The sequence below is a fragment of the Caretta caretta genome, chromosome 5 (assembly GCF_965140235.1).
Source record: "Caretta caretta isolate rCarCar2 chromosome 5, rCarCar1.hap1, whole genome shotgun sequence".
Lineage (NCBI taxonomy): Eukaryota > Metazoa > Chordata > Testudines > Cheloniidae > Caretta > Caretta caretta.
This window is the reverse complement of record NC_134210.1, coordinates 93,024,798-93,037,166: the sequence shown is the minus strand read 5'-3', so window position 1 is coordinate 93,037,166 and position 12,369 is coordinate 93,024,798. Positions and strand designations below refer to the sequence as shown.

General features: G+C 43.5%; 1 protein-coding gene across 8 annotated transcripts in view; it reads right to left on the bottom strand.

Moving 5' to 3' along the window:
• The window catches only part of LOC125637201 (G kinase-anchoring protein 1), a 90,590-nt gene that overhangs the window by 1,195 nt on the left and 77,026 nt on the right, over positions 1–12,369 (bottom strand). For all 8 annotated transcript variants that reach the window (XM_075128685.1, XM_048851399.2, XM_048851395.2 and 5 more), the window contains 4 exons: positions 11,201–11,343; positions 9,943–10,026; positions 6,652–6,767; positions 1,830–1,998 (listed from right to left, as the gene is read on the bottom strand). In XM_075128685.1, the coding sequence (XP_074984786.1) occupies positions 1,830–1,998; positions 6,652–6,767; positions 9,943–10,026; positions 11,201–11,343 (512 nt within the window). The remainder of the gene's footprint in view (positions 1–1,829; positions 1,999–6,651; positions 6,768–9,942; positions 10,027–11,200; positions 11,344–12,369) is intronic.

Genomic DNA, 12,369 nt, shown 5'->3' with positions numbered 1-12,369 from the left:
AAAAAGAGGACAATTTATTTCAAGCTGTAGACACAGGCTTAATACAAATACTGTGTACAAACTGTACTAGATTAAATACATTTGATTCTATTCCATACTTTGTCTTGGCGTATTTCTGCAACTAAAGTTTCCTTTAGTCTCCAAAACCAGACAGCAAAATTGAAATGCTTGAACAACTGCAACTGAATAGCATCTTTCTCCAAGGATAGTCTGCTGACTGGTTTAAGAACACCTGTACCTGTACTGATTGTTTTTGAAGTGACTACAGGAAGTGCTGCATGTTTGATGTGATGTAAGGGAGCAAAGCAAGATAATCTGATTGAGAATCATTTCCTCAAAATAGTTCCTTCCAAATGCCATTAACAGATTGTTCTTGTAAATGAAATGAAGAGTTAAATCCAATGATGCTATGCTTTGGAGATTTTTAATAAACTCATTGCTGGTTACTGAACTGATGAGGCAAAGTAAAGTTATTCTCGTTATTGGCATATTACCTTTTATAATTTCTAAAGGCTTTAAAAAAGTCAAGAAGTATTTGAAGTTGCAAAAGTTTCATAAAAGTTTAGAACTTCCAAATGGGAAACTGAACAGCTGTGCTTTTATGGTCTGATCCCGCTCCCACACAATTAGTGGCAGAAATACTGGCTTCGATAGTACAGAATTGAGCCCTTACAAACTTCTGATGGTTAGAAGCATTCTTTGAAACCGTTTTAGTTGTAAGTGACAATATGTTTAACATAGGTATTTTAAACCAAGAAAGCCAAAGAAACTACACTTCTTGCTGTTTCCAGAAGTTGCCATTCCAAGAGTTCTTTAACTCCAGTTTTGACAGATAAGCAACAAAGGGGAAACTGTTTTTCAAATACTAGATTTTAAAGAGTGAACAGTTACAGGAGTTAGTGAACAACCTATAAAAATACAAAAAGCTTTTTTTGTTCATCATCAAGCCTTCCATTCTAGCTTGATTCCAGCTATTAAGCCCATGTTCAAGTATTACAGCACAGATGGTATGGCTGTTCTGAACTCCCTACATTACCTAAGCAGTAAGGGAATATTAAATGGACACCAAAAAATTCTCTTAGCCAACATTTTTACCTACTATTTGTTACTTGGAACTCTCAGTTTAACAGATTAAACAAAAACATTTTGCTCTGATTTCTAGTTTGTGTGCATTTCGCAGAATGTTATCTATAGTGAGTGTCCTTTGTCTGTATAGCAATTAGGCTGACAAATAGTTTTAAGATAAAATGTTACTGTACAAACAAGAGTTAGCAGAAATCTTAGGGGCTATTGCATACCTGAAACAACTTGCTTTTTGAAATCTAGTTCATCTCAAGTTTGCAATAAAGTCAGTACCCAAATTAAGAATTTTATAGCTTTTGTCAGTCTAAGTTTGCTCTTTGTACTACTAAGGACATTTTGCACATTGTGAGAAACTTCTACCACCATATCAGTCTTTCAGATCGATACAAGACAAATGACACCTACACAGAATTGAAATAGCTTTAAAAAAACAAAACTGACTGGGCAGAGGCATAAGTGAAAGGCTCAACATCGACACTGAATCTGCGCATTTCTCTGTGCACGTGAACAACTCAAGGGCAAATGGTCCCCAGGACAGAAGTATTAAAATTTCAATTTTTCCAGCATTTATTTTCACATCGGGAAGACAACAGTTTTCTAGCCTGGTCTGCTCATCCATCCATTAGCCACCAGCATTAAGCATGTGTTTTTTCAAGTACTCCCTAACTGCCCCTTTCAGCCTACATTGATAAATCAAATAATAGATACATCTTAAAGTTCTAGGATTTAGCCATCTGCTACCTTACCTGAGCATTTGCACCAGCAAGTGCCTGCAACATTTGCTGAACAAATTGTTGGTGACTAGATTCAGCAACTCCTGAGGCTGGACTTGTATTTTCACTGGGGATGGAGCTAGGTATGGTTGTCCCTGTTGGACCGCCAGTGCTTCCTAATCCCCCTACACCAGGATTAAATCTGCAGAGATGAGGAACAGCAATGCTAACATTCATTTTTGTATTAAAGTTGATCATCACATACTATTACTCCTCCCCCCACCAACTGTCACACTGGAATTCTGTGGATATCAGTGGGAATGAAGAATGTGAATTTAATGTAAGTAAAGCATCCAAACACAGTAAGATCCATTATAAATAGGGCCCTACCAAGTTCATGGTCCATTTTGGTCAATTTCATGATCATAGATTTTTAAAAATCATAAATTTCATGATTTCAGGTATTTAACTCTGAAATTTTACTCTGTTGTAATTGTAGGGGTCCTGACCCAAAAAGGAGTTGTGTGTGGTGGTGGGGGACTTCCGGGGGGTGTGGGGGAGGGGAGAGAAAGGGTGTCACAAGGTTATAGTGAGAAGTGTGAGGTCATGCATTTAGGGATTAACAACAAGAATTTTAGTTTTAAGCTGGGGACGCATCAATCAGAAATAACGGAGGAGGAGAAGGACCTTGGAGTATTGGTTGATCATAGGATGACTATGAGCTGCCAATGTGATATGGCTGTGAAAAAAGCTAATGCGGTCTTGGGATGCATCAGACGAGGTATTTCCAGTAGAGATAAGGAGGTGTTAGTACTGTTATTCAAGGCACTGGTGAGACCTCATCTGGAATACTGCGTGCAGGTCTGGTCTCCCATGTTTAAAAAGAATGAATTCAAACTGGAGAAGGGCTACTAGAGATGATCCGAGGAATGGAAAACCTGTCTTACAAAAGGAGACTCAAGGAGCTTGCCTAGCCTAACCAAAAAAGGTTGAGGGGAGATATGATTGCTCTCTATAAATATATCAGAGGGATAAATACCAGAGAGGGAGAGGAATTATTTAAGCTCAGTACCAATGTGGACAAAAGAACAAATGGATATAAACTGGCCATCAGGAAGTTTAGACTTGAAATTAGACGATGGTTTTTAACAGTCAGAGGAGTGAAGTTTTGGAATAGCCTCCAAGGGAAGCAGTGGGGGCAAAAGACCTATCTGGCTTCAAGATTAAAACTCGATAAGGTTATGGAGGAGATGGTATGATGGGATAACATGATTTTGGCAATTAATTGATCTTTAACTATTCATGGTAAATAGGCCCAACTGCCTGCAGTGGGATTTAGATGGGGTGGGATCTGAGTTACTACAGAGAATTCTTTCCTGGGTATCTGGCTGGGGAATCTTGCCCACATGCTCAGGGTTAAGCTGATTGCCATATTTGGGGTCGGGAAGGAATTTTCCTCCAGGGTAAATTGGAAGAGGCCCTGGGGGTTTTTCACCTTGCTCTGCAGCATGGGGCACGGGTCACTTGCTGGAGGAGGCGCTTTTCTTGACCTGCTGCTCACAAACCAGGTAGAATTAGTGGGGGAAGCAAAAGTGGATGGGAATCTGGGAGGCAGTGACCATGAGTTGGTTGAGTTCAGGATCCTGACGCAGGGAAGAAAGGTAAGCAGCAGGATACGGACCCTGGACTTCAGGAAAGCAGACTTCGACTCCCTCAGGGAACGGATGGCCAGGATCCCCCGGGGTACTAACATGAAGGGGAAAGGACTCCAGGAGAGCTAGCTGTATTTCAAGGAATCCCTGTTGAGGTTACAGGGACAAACCATCCCGATGAGTCGAAAGAATAGTAAATATGGCAGGCGACCAGCTTGGCTTAATGGTGAAATCCTAGCGGATCTTAAACATAAAAAAGGAGCTTACAAGAAGTGGAAGGTTGGACATATGACCAGGGAAGAGTATAAAAATATTGCTCGGGCATGTAGGAATGGTATCAGGAGGGCCAAATCGCACCTGGAGCTGCAGCTAGCAAGAGATGTCAAGAGTAACAAGAAGGGCTTCTTCAGGTATGTTGGCAACAAGAAGAAAGCCAAGGAAAGTGTGGGCCCCTTACTGAATGAGGGAGGCAACCTAGTGACAGAGGATGTGGAAAAAGCTAATGTACTCAATGCTTTTTTTGCCTCTGTTTTCACTAACAAGGTCAGCTCCCAGACTGCTGCGCTGGTCATCACAAAATGGGGAAGAGATGGCCAGCCCTCTGTGGAGATAGAGGTGGTTAGGGACTATTTAGAAAAGCTGGACGTGCACAAGTCCATGGGGCCGGACGAGTTGCATCCGAGAGTGCTGAAGGAATTGGCGGTTGTGATTGCAGAGCCATTGGCCATTATCTTTGAAAACTCATGGCGAACGGGGGAAGTCCCGGATGACTGGAAAAAGGCTAATGTAGTGCCAATCTTTAAAAAAAGGGAAGAAGGAGGATCCAGGGAACTACAGGCCAGTCAGCCTCACCTCAGTCCCTGGAAAAATCATGGAGCAGGTCCTCAAAGAATCAATCCTGAAGCACTTGCATGAGAGGAAAGTGATCAGGAACAGCCAGCATGGATTCACCAAGGGAAGGTCATGCCTGACTAATCTAATTGCCTTTTATGATGAGATTACTGGTTCTGTGGATGAAGGGAAAGCAGTGGATGTATTGTTTCTTGACTTTAGCAAAGCTTTTGACACGGTCTCCCACAGTATTCTTGTCAGCAAGTTAAGGAAGTATGGGCTGGATGAATGCACTATAAGGTGGGTAGAAAGCTGGCTAGATTGTCGGGCTCAACGGGTAGTGATCAATGGCTCCATGTCTAGTTGGCAGCCAGTATCAAGTGGAGTGCCCCAAGGGTCGGTCCTGGGGCCGGTTTTGTTCAATATCTTCATAAATGATCTGGAGGATGGTGTGGATTGCACTCTCAGCAAATTTGCGGATGATACTAAACTGGGAGGAGTGGTAGATACGCTGGAGGGGAGGGATAGGATACAGAAGGACCTAGACAAATTGGAGGATTGGGCCAAAAGAAATCTGATGAGGTTCAATAAGGATAAATGCAGGGTCCTGCACTTAGGACGGAAGAATCCAATGCACCGCTACAGACTAGGACCGAATGGCTAGGCAGCAGTTCTGCAGAAAAGGACCTAGGGGTGACAGTGGACAAGAAGCTGGATATGAGTCAGCAGTGTGCCCTTGTTGCCAAGAAGGCCAATGGCATTTTGGGATGTATAAGTAGGGGCATAGCGAGCAGATCGAGGGACGTGATCGTTCCCCTCTATTCGACATTGGTGAGGCCTCATCTGGAGTACTGTGTCCAGTTTTGGGCCCCACACTACAAAAAGGATGTGGATAAATTGGAGAGAGTCCAGCGAAGGGCAACAAAAATGATTAGGGGTCTGGAACACATGAGTTATGAGGAGAGGCTGAGGGAGCTGGGATTGTTTAGCCTGCAGAAGAGAAGAATGAGGGGGGATTTGATAGCTGCTTTCAACTACCTGAAAGGGGGTTCCATAGAGGATGGCTCTAGACTGTTCTCAATGGTAGCAGATGACAGAACGAGGAGTAATGGTCTCAAGTTGCAGTGGGGGAGGTTTAGATTGGATATTAGGAAAAACTTTTTCACTAAGAGGGTGGTGAAACACTGGAATGCGTTACCTAGGGAGGTGGTGGAATCTCCTTCCTTAGAGGTTTTTAAGGTCAGGCTTGACAAAGCCCTGGCTGGGATGATTTAACTGGGAATTGGTCCTGCTTCGAGCAGGGGGTTGGACTAGATGACCTTCAGGGGTCCCTTCCAACCCTGATATTCTATGATTCTCTGCACCTTGGAAGTCTTTAAACCATGATTTGAGGACTTCAATAGCTCAGACATAGGTGAGAGGTTTATTGCAGGAGTGGGTGGGTGAAATTCTGTGGCCTGCATTGTGCAGGTCAGACTAGATGATCAGAATGGTCCCTTCTGACCTTAATATTTATGAATCTATTGTGGGGGAGGGGTTGTGGTACTGCTACCCTTACTTCTGCACTGCTCCTGGCGGCGCCGCCTTCAGAGCTGGAGAGCAGCAGCTGCTGGCCAGGAGCCCAGCTCTGAAGGCAGAGCCATTGCCAGCAGCAGCATAGAAGTAATGATGGCATGCTATGGTATTGCCACCCTTACTTTTGCACTGCTGCATGCAGAGCCGGGCCCTCAGTCAGCAGCCACCACTCTCCGGCCACCCAGCTCTGAAAGCAGAAGTACAGAAGTACGGGTGGCATGGTATGGGGTATTGCCACCCTTACTTCTGCCCTGTTGCTGGTGGGGTGCTGCCTTCAGAGCTGGGTGCCCAGCCACTAGCCTCCGCTCTCCAGCCACCACTCTCCGGCCACCCAGCTCTGAAGGCAGCGCAGAAGTAAGGGTGGCAATACCATGCTGCCCCCCGCCCCTCCCCCCAAAATAACCTTGAAAACCCTCCCCCGCCCCCCCGCGACTCCCTTTTCTGTCAGAACCCCCAATTTGAGAAATGCTGGTCTCCTCCATTAAATCTGTGTAGTATAGGGTAAAAGCACACAAAAGACCAGATTTCATGGTCTGTGACGCATTTTTCACAGCTGTGAATTTGGTAGGGCCCTAATTATAAACATTAGCATATTAACATTTTTTAAGGGGAAAAAGGTAGGAGATGCCTGAAATGAAGATATTTAGTAAACTGTAAATAGTGTTTGTGTGGAACAACTTGTGCAACTGGACAAGCTTCTAAATTTAAAGCAGCAAGACAAAAAGCTGACAAATAAACCAAAGAGATTTAAAATAAATAAGTGAAGAAATGTACAAGTTCGTTGGGCCAACTCTTACCCTGGTATAAGCCCTGGTGCTTCTGTTGCTAGTGTCTGCAAGCCCTGTTGAATTTGTAGCAAAGCTTGCATTGCTCTAGGGTTTGACATTGCCGACAGTGTGTCTGGGTTCTGCATCTAAGAAAAGGAAAAACTTGTTATATAACTGAAACATGTACCAAGTTAATCTTCATCACTGTTTGTTTCTTGTAGTGAACCCACTCCCTCAACACCTGTTATTGCTCATCTTTTTATTCTAATACCTCTCTGCATGCTTCTTGTGATGGTTCCCTCTTTTGCAGTTGCAGCTCTACCAAGACCTTTTAAGTATGGGGAATCGTGACAGATAAGGCAGTATCCTCAAAAAAATGTTACTGTACTAAATGCAAAGCTTACAAATTATTGTGGGCTAGGATTTCAGGTAACCTCTTGGGGGATGTGATGTAAGACCTGGAAGTTCAAAGGCATAATCTCAGTATAGTCTAGACAAGAATGGGTTTTCCGGGACAATAAGGGTGAAGTGAATTACCTAGGGAAATGTTAACACAAATTATTCACTTCCGGTGATGCAAAAACCCTGAGGAGAGGGTAACTGTCTTCTGATTACCTGGTCCTGAAGGCTAATGGCCTGAGCTGTATAGAAACAAGATGACTTCCCCAATCTTAGTTCTGAGACAACTATCAACTTGTAAACCCAAATGTGGGTTTTGAAGGACTGACATCTATCAGAGCCTGAAGTTGGAGTAATCTCTGGTAACTTTTTACCATGCATGTCAGTTCTTCTATTGTTTTTAAACATTTTTTCTGCAACGCTTTTACCTTAAGAATAAATGTGCTTCCTTATAAGGAGCTGTGTGGTCATTTATAACAGAGGCAGTATATTGGGCGTAGCCTTTGGAGAAAAAGCAAAAGCACAGATGCTGGCTTTAGGCAGTCTGGCTTGCTAGGTGTAAATTATCACAGTGTAAATTAGGGAGCTGTGCAGCTGTAACACCCCAGGACAGGAGGGAGAGAGATGTGGATCTCTGCCCAGGAGAGTTGACAGCTGAGGAGTTGGAAGCCTAGAGGAAGTGCCTTTGGTGGACCACCAGGGGATGGGAGTAGGGGAGAAGGGAGGAGGATAAAGGTGCAATTGGCCTACATTGTGACAAACTACTCCAGAAGCACTGTTTCTCACTAGTCGTCCAGCGAAATGTATCATATGACATACCTGATCTTCAGACTAGGACTGCTATTAAGTTTAGACTTCGCAAGTGTATGCTCAATACCCCCTCTCTGCATTATCTATAGTGCCATATCAGCCTACTTATGTACACGAATGCTATCTAGATGATACATACAGTCTGATGTATACACTTAAGATGGCTGGATCAAGTTCCTCTTCACCTGCTGGAACATCTGAACCTGTAGCTTTCACAACTATTGATAAGCACAAGCCAAATCCTGAGATCTGAAAATCTCTAGACACTGCGAAGTTTCAAATATGAAACTGAAGTTCATGGCTTCGGCCCATCTCTTATCAGAACAACTACATAAACAAAAGGTGAAATCTTGCAATGACTTTTGAGTGACAAGATTTGTCTAAGATTCAAACTCTTGGGGATTACAACAAAGACAGCACTCTCATTTACCATTTGGAGAATCACCTAATGGATTCTAAAATGAGGCTGGCTTAGTATTTGGTTGTGCTATTTATCATCTTGTCTTCAAAGTTACAATGGACCATTACCAGATTTTTGACAAACACTGTGCCTCAAAGGGAAGTGGCTGAAAATTAGGACATGCCAAGAACTAACTATTTCCTTCTGTGTTTTGAGATTGTGGCACTCCTTTCCTCTTAGGGAAAGGGGACTAGTTTCAAGGTCCACACTTGAAGACTAACAAAAGCAAAGTGTTTCAAGAAGGCCCTACCAGAAGTGGCTGCTCCTCTAACAACCATTCTTATTGGGTGTTTTAGTATAGGATAAAAATTATAAAAATCCTACCATGTTAGGCTCCTAACCACCCTGTTCTCCAGTTTTTCCCTTAGGCTATGTCTACACTACACCAAAACAGCCAAGGCAGCTGACTCAGGCTCACTGGGCTCGGGCTGTGGGGCTATAAAATTGCCGTGTAGATGTTTGGGCTCAGGCTGGAGTCTGGGCTCTAGGACCCTTACATGGATCAGGCCAAGTTGTTAGCTTCCACAAATGCAGAACAGGATCTGGAGAAAAATTCTAAACCTTCTCTGATTAAGTTCAGGCCAGAAATGCTCAGTGAGATATGAGAAGTATTGTGGGTCCTTCATGCACACAATACGTCTTTTAGATACGTTGAGGAAGGTCACAGGGAAAGAGCTAGATCCACAGCTGGTGAAATTTGTCAGTGTCTCTGAGGAAAGACCCAGTGCCAACTTCTGCAAAGTATGCCGCTATGCACTCTTTGCCTTTGCACAACTTGTCTATCATCTAGTGTCCAACAGTTTGAGTTTTATTATAATAGAAAAGACTGACAATTCAGAGCACCTAGATGTCTTAGATTTCCTTACTCCTGTTAATCTGGTACAGACGTGAGTATAGATCAGAAACTATATTGATGGATGAGGATCTCTCCCAGGAGTGGTAGGGCTGCACACAGCTGTGCGTGTTCTTCCTTGCCGAGCACTCCCACAGAGTAGTACTATGCAACTGCTCATTATCCCAAATGACACAGTCACAACAATTGCCATGGGATTCCGTCTCACCTTCCCTCACCTAGAGGATTAGTGCAGAGGTATGGGCTGCAGTGCTTTTAGCTCTTCATCTCCATCTCACCCTATGCAGTCAGTGGTTTGAACACCTGACCCTGCCTCTGTGGAGGCTGAAAAAATGGATGAGAGTGAGGTGGCTAAAGTTCAACCCAGATAAAACTAAGGTTATTTTATTTGACGTATGCAATCTGGCCAAGCCACAGCGCTCTTATCAAGAAGGTTCAAGACCTCCACGAAGTTGAGTCATCATGCAGTTCCCAACAACATGCATCACGGTTTGTGGCTGCCCACACTGACATAGTGGACTTTCTCATTCAGGGCACAATATCAGGCCTCTACCTTTCGGGGAGGGAAAGGCAAACCAAGAGCTCATGTTAGTGGTGGAGGAAAAGGGGTTTGGGTTAGTATTTGCAAGTATTTAAATCACTAAAAGCCCAACTCCCAATTGAAGCTAGCGTTTGCAGTAGAATCATAGACCAGGCCTTTATGCTTTCAACCAGAACAAAGCAAGACCATATGTTTGCAATTCAGCTAACACTACACGCAAGATGTTTGCTGACAACAGTTAGCCTCTCTTTTACTCACTTGTTGAAGGAAAGTTGGGAGTTGTTGTCTCATTTGTTCCTGAAGCTGAGGATTTCCAGCAAATAAGGGATTATTCAGCATCATCTATGAGGCAAATGTTCAATTTTAGCTGCAAATACTAAAGACAGTAAATAAAGCTGCTCCCCTCTCCATCTCCCCCCCCCAAAAAAAAAAGGTGGTTTAGTGCAACTTATATATTCAGTACATTTATAATTAACCGTTTAATATGACAATTAGGATCTTCTTTGAAAAACAGAAATCTTTTAAATGACCATGTTGTCTTCCTTCACTTACTGTCCAAAACTGACTTCTGCTAGACATCCAGTCATCTAACAATGGACAACTAGGTGGATGGGTTTTTTTTGTAATTTTTTTTTTTTTTTAAGTTTTTATCCAGATGGAAGTGCCATTATTTGCATAAACATCCCTTTGCAGATGAGATAGACTGAAGAGGATGAACAGGATAAGACTTGCATACTACAGAGTTAAGGACTGTTCCTCTATGCACACATTCAATGTGTGCAAAAAGCCAGTGAAGCTCCCCTGCTAAGTGTTTTTTGTTTTTTTTAAAAGCATGAGATACTTTCCATTTCACTCCACGTGGCACACATCCAACCTGTGCTGACCCTTTAGAAGCTGAACCCACAGGCATATTTGCACTATAAGTGATATTAGGAAAAGACTATGCCGCCATTCATAAAGCTGTAATAGTATTTGCACTTATACAGCAAATGAAAGCCATACAGGAAGGTCACAGCTGAAGACTGAAGATACAAGTACCATGTATCTGACAGCCTGAACAACTAACTCCTAAAATCAGTTTGGGGCTACATAGACCAGTGGCCCTGCCTAAAAGTTTGAGACTAACTTTTCAAGTGGTTCCTATATGAAATCACAAGTTTATGGTTGTTAAAACATTTCACACTGAAGTACACACAAAAAATTTCAGCTCCCGTGGTGTTCTGTCCATCTAACTTAGTACTACCTGGCCCCTTCGGTTCACCCAAGGTTCTGAGCCAAGAGTTTTTGCAGTTTGCTTTACAGTCTTGCCAGTGCTCCCTGTTTAGCTCTATCCTGCAGTTAGACTCAGGAGGTTGACTGTCAAGATGTCTAACTAGGAACTGGAGAAGCATATTAATAGGCTAGTAGGTGTTGGTGTTAGCACATAAAATTGTTACTTTGTTGTGACAGTAGTTATTGCATGAATTTGCAATCCCTCTCTTTTCATTCAGTACATACAGTACATAGGTGCCTTTACCTGTGCTGCAAGATCAGGGTTCTGGCTTAGTGACTGCATCATGCTTCTCATATAGGGTGCAGACAACATGTTCTGCATAAGCTGTGGATTTTCTGTTATCTGCTGCAACAAACTCTGCATTCCTGGAGTGTTGAACATACCAGCTTAAAAAGTAGAAAATGGTCACTTTAGCAATTCATAAGCATGAAAATAGTGACAGATGCATTTTCATTTTATAATTAAATATGGTGATGAGTGCATAACACTTCCATGATTTAACATGAGAGAGTAATTACTGTCTATAATGGACATCAGCCACCACTCATCTCAAGAAGCTTCTCCACTTTTAACCCATAATCCAGGGGTAGGGAACCTATGGCCCGTGGGCCGGATTCGGCATCCTGCTTAATTTCATCTGGCCCATGGCAAGTCTCGGCGCTGCAGGTCAGAAGCACCAAGCCTCTGCGCCATCCCACGGGGGACTCGCCCCGCTGTGGAGTGAAACTGGGGTTGCCAGGCCATTAAAAGTCCAGTTGGCAGCGCAGCAGGCTTAAGGCAGGCTCCTTGCCTGCCCTAGCTCCGCGCAACTCCCAGAAGCAGCTGGCATGTCCCACCCCGCACTCCAACCCTCTGCCCCAGCCCAGTGAAAGTGAGTGAGGGTGGGGGAGAGCAAGCGACTGAGGGAGGGGGGCTGGAGTGTTTGATTTTGTGCAATTAGAAAGTTGGCAACCCTAGGGGAAGCATGTGCATGGTAGCCAAAAGATTAAGAAGGAACTGAGGGGGTGGTGGGTAGGCAGGCCTCTATATTGAGTGTCATGAAGGCAAGACTCTAGGGGGCACCCAGGGCGACCCGACGGATGCTGCTAGGGAAAAGTCTTCCAGCTACCATGCATATGCACACACCTGATAGGAACTGACATGAACAAGCACTCGAAGAACAGGCTGTTAAACTAATAAGGGCACTTCTCAAAATTGTGCACTCTCCATAATTCTTTTAAACCACTCAGAAAACCTGATTATCCCATCACAAATGGTACCAACACTTCTAGAAGTGTGTCCAGTCACACCCTTCCATTCCTACATAAGCTTCCTGCACACAGTTTTGGAGCTGTCTTCAAATGTTAATTTACATCTCTTCAGTTACTCAGTCTAGTCATTCCTTCACCATTTGACCATGTGCTATCACTACA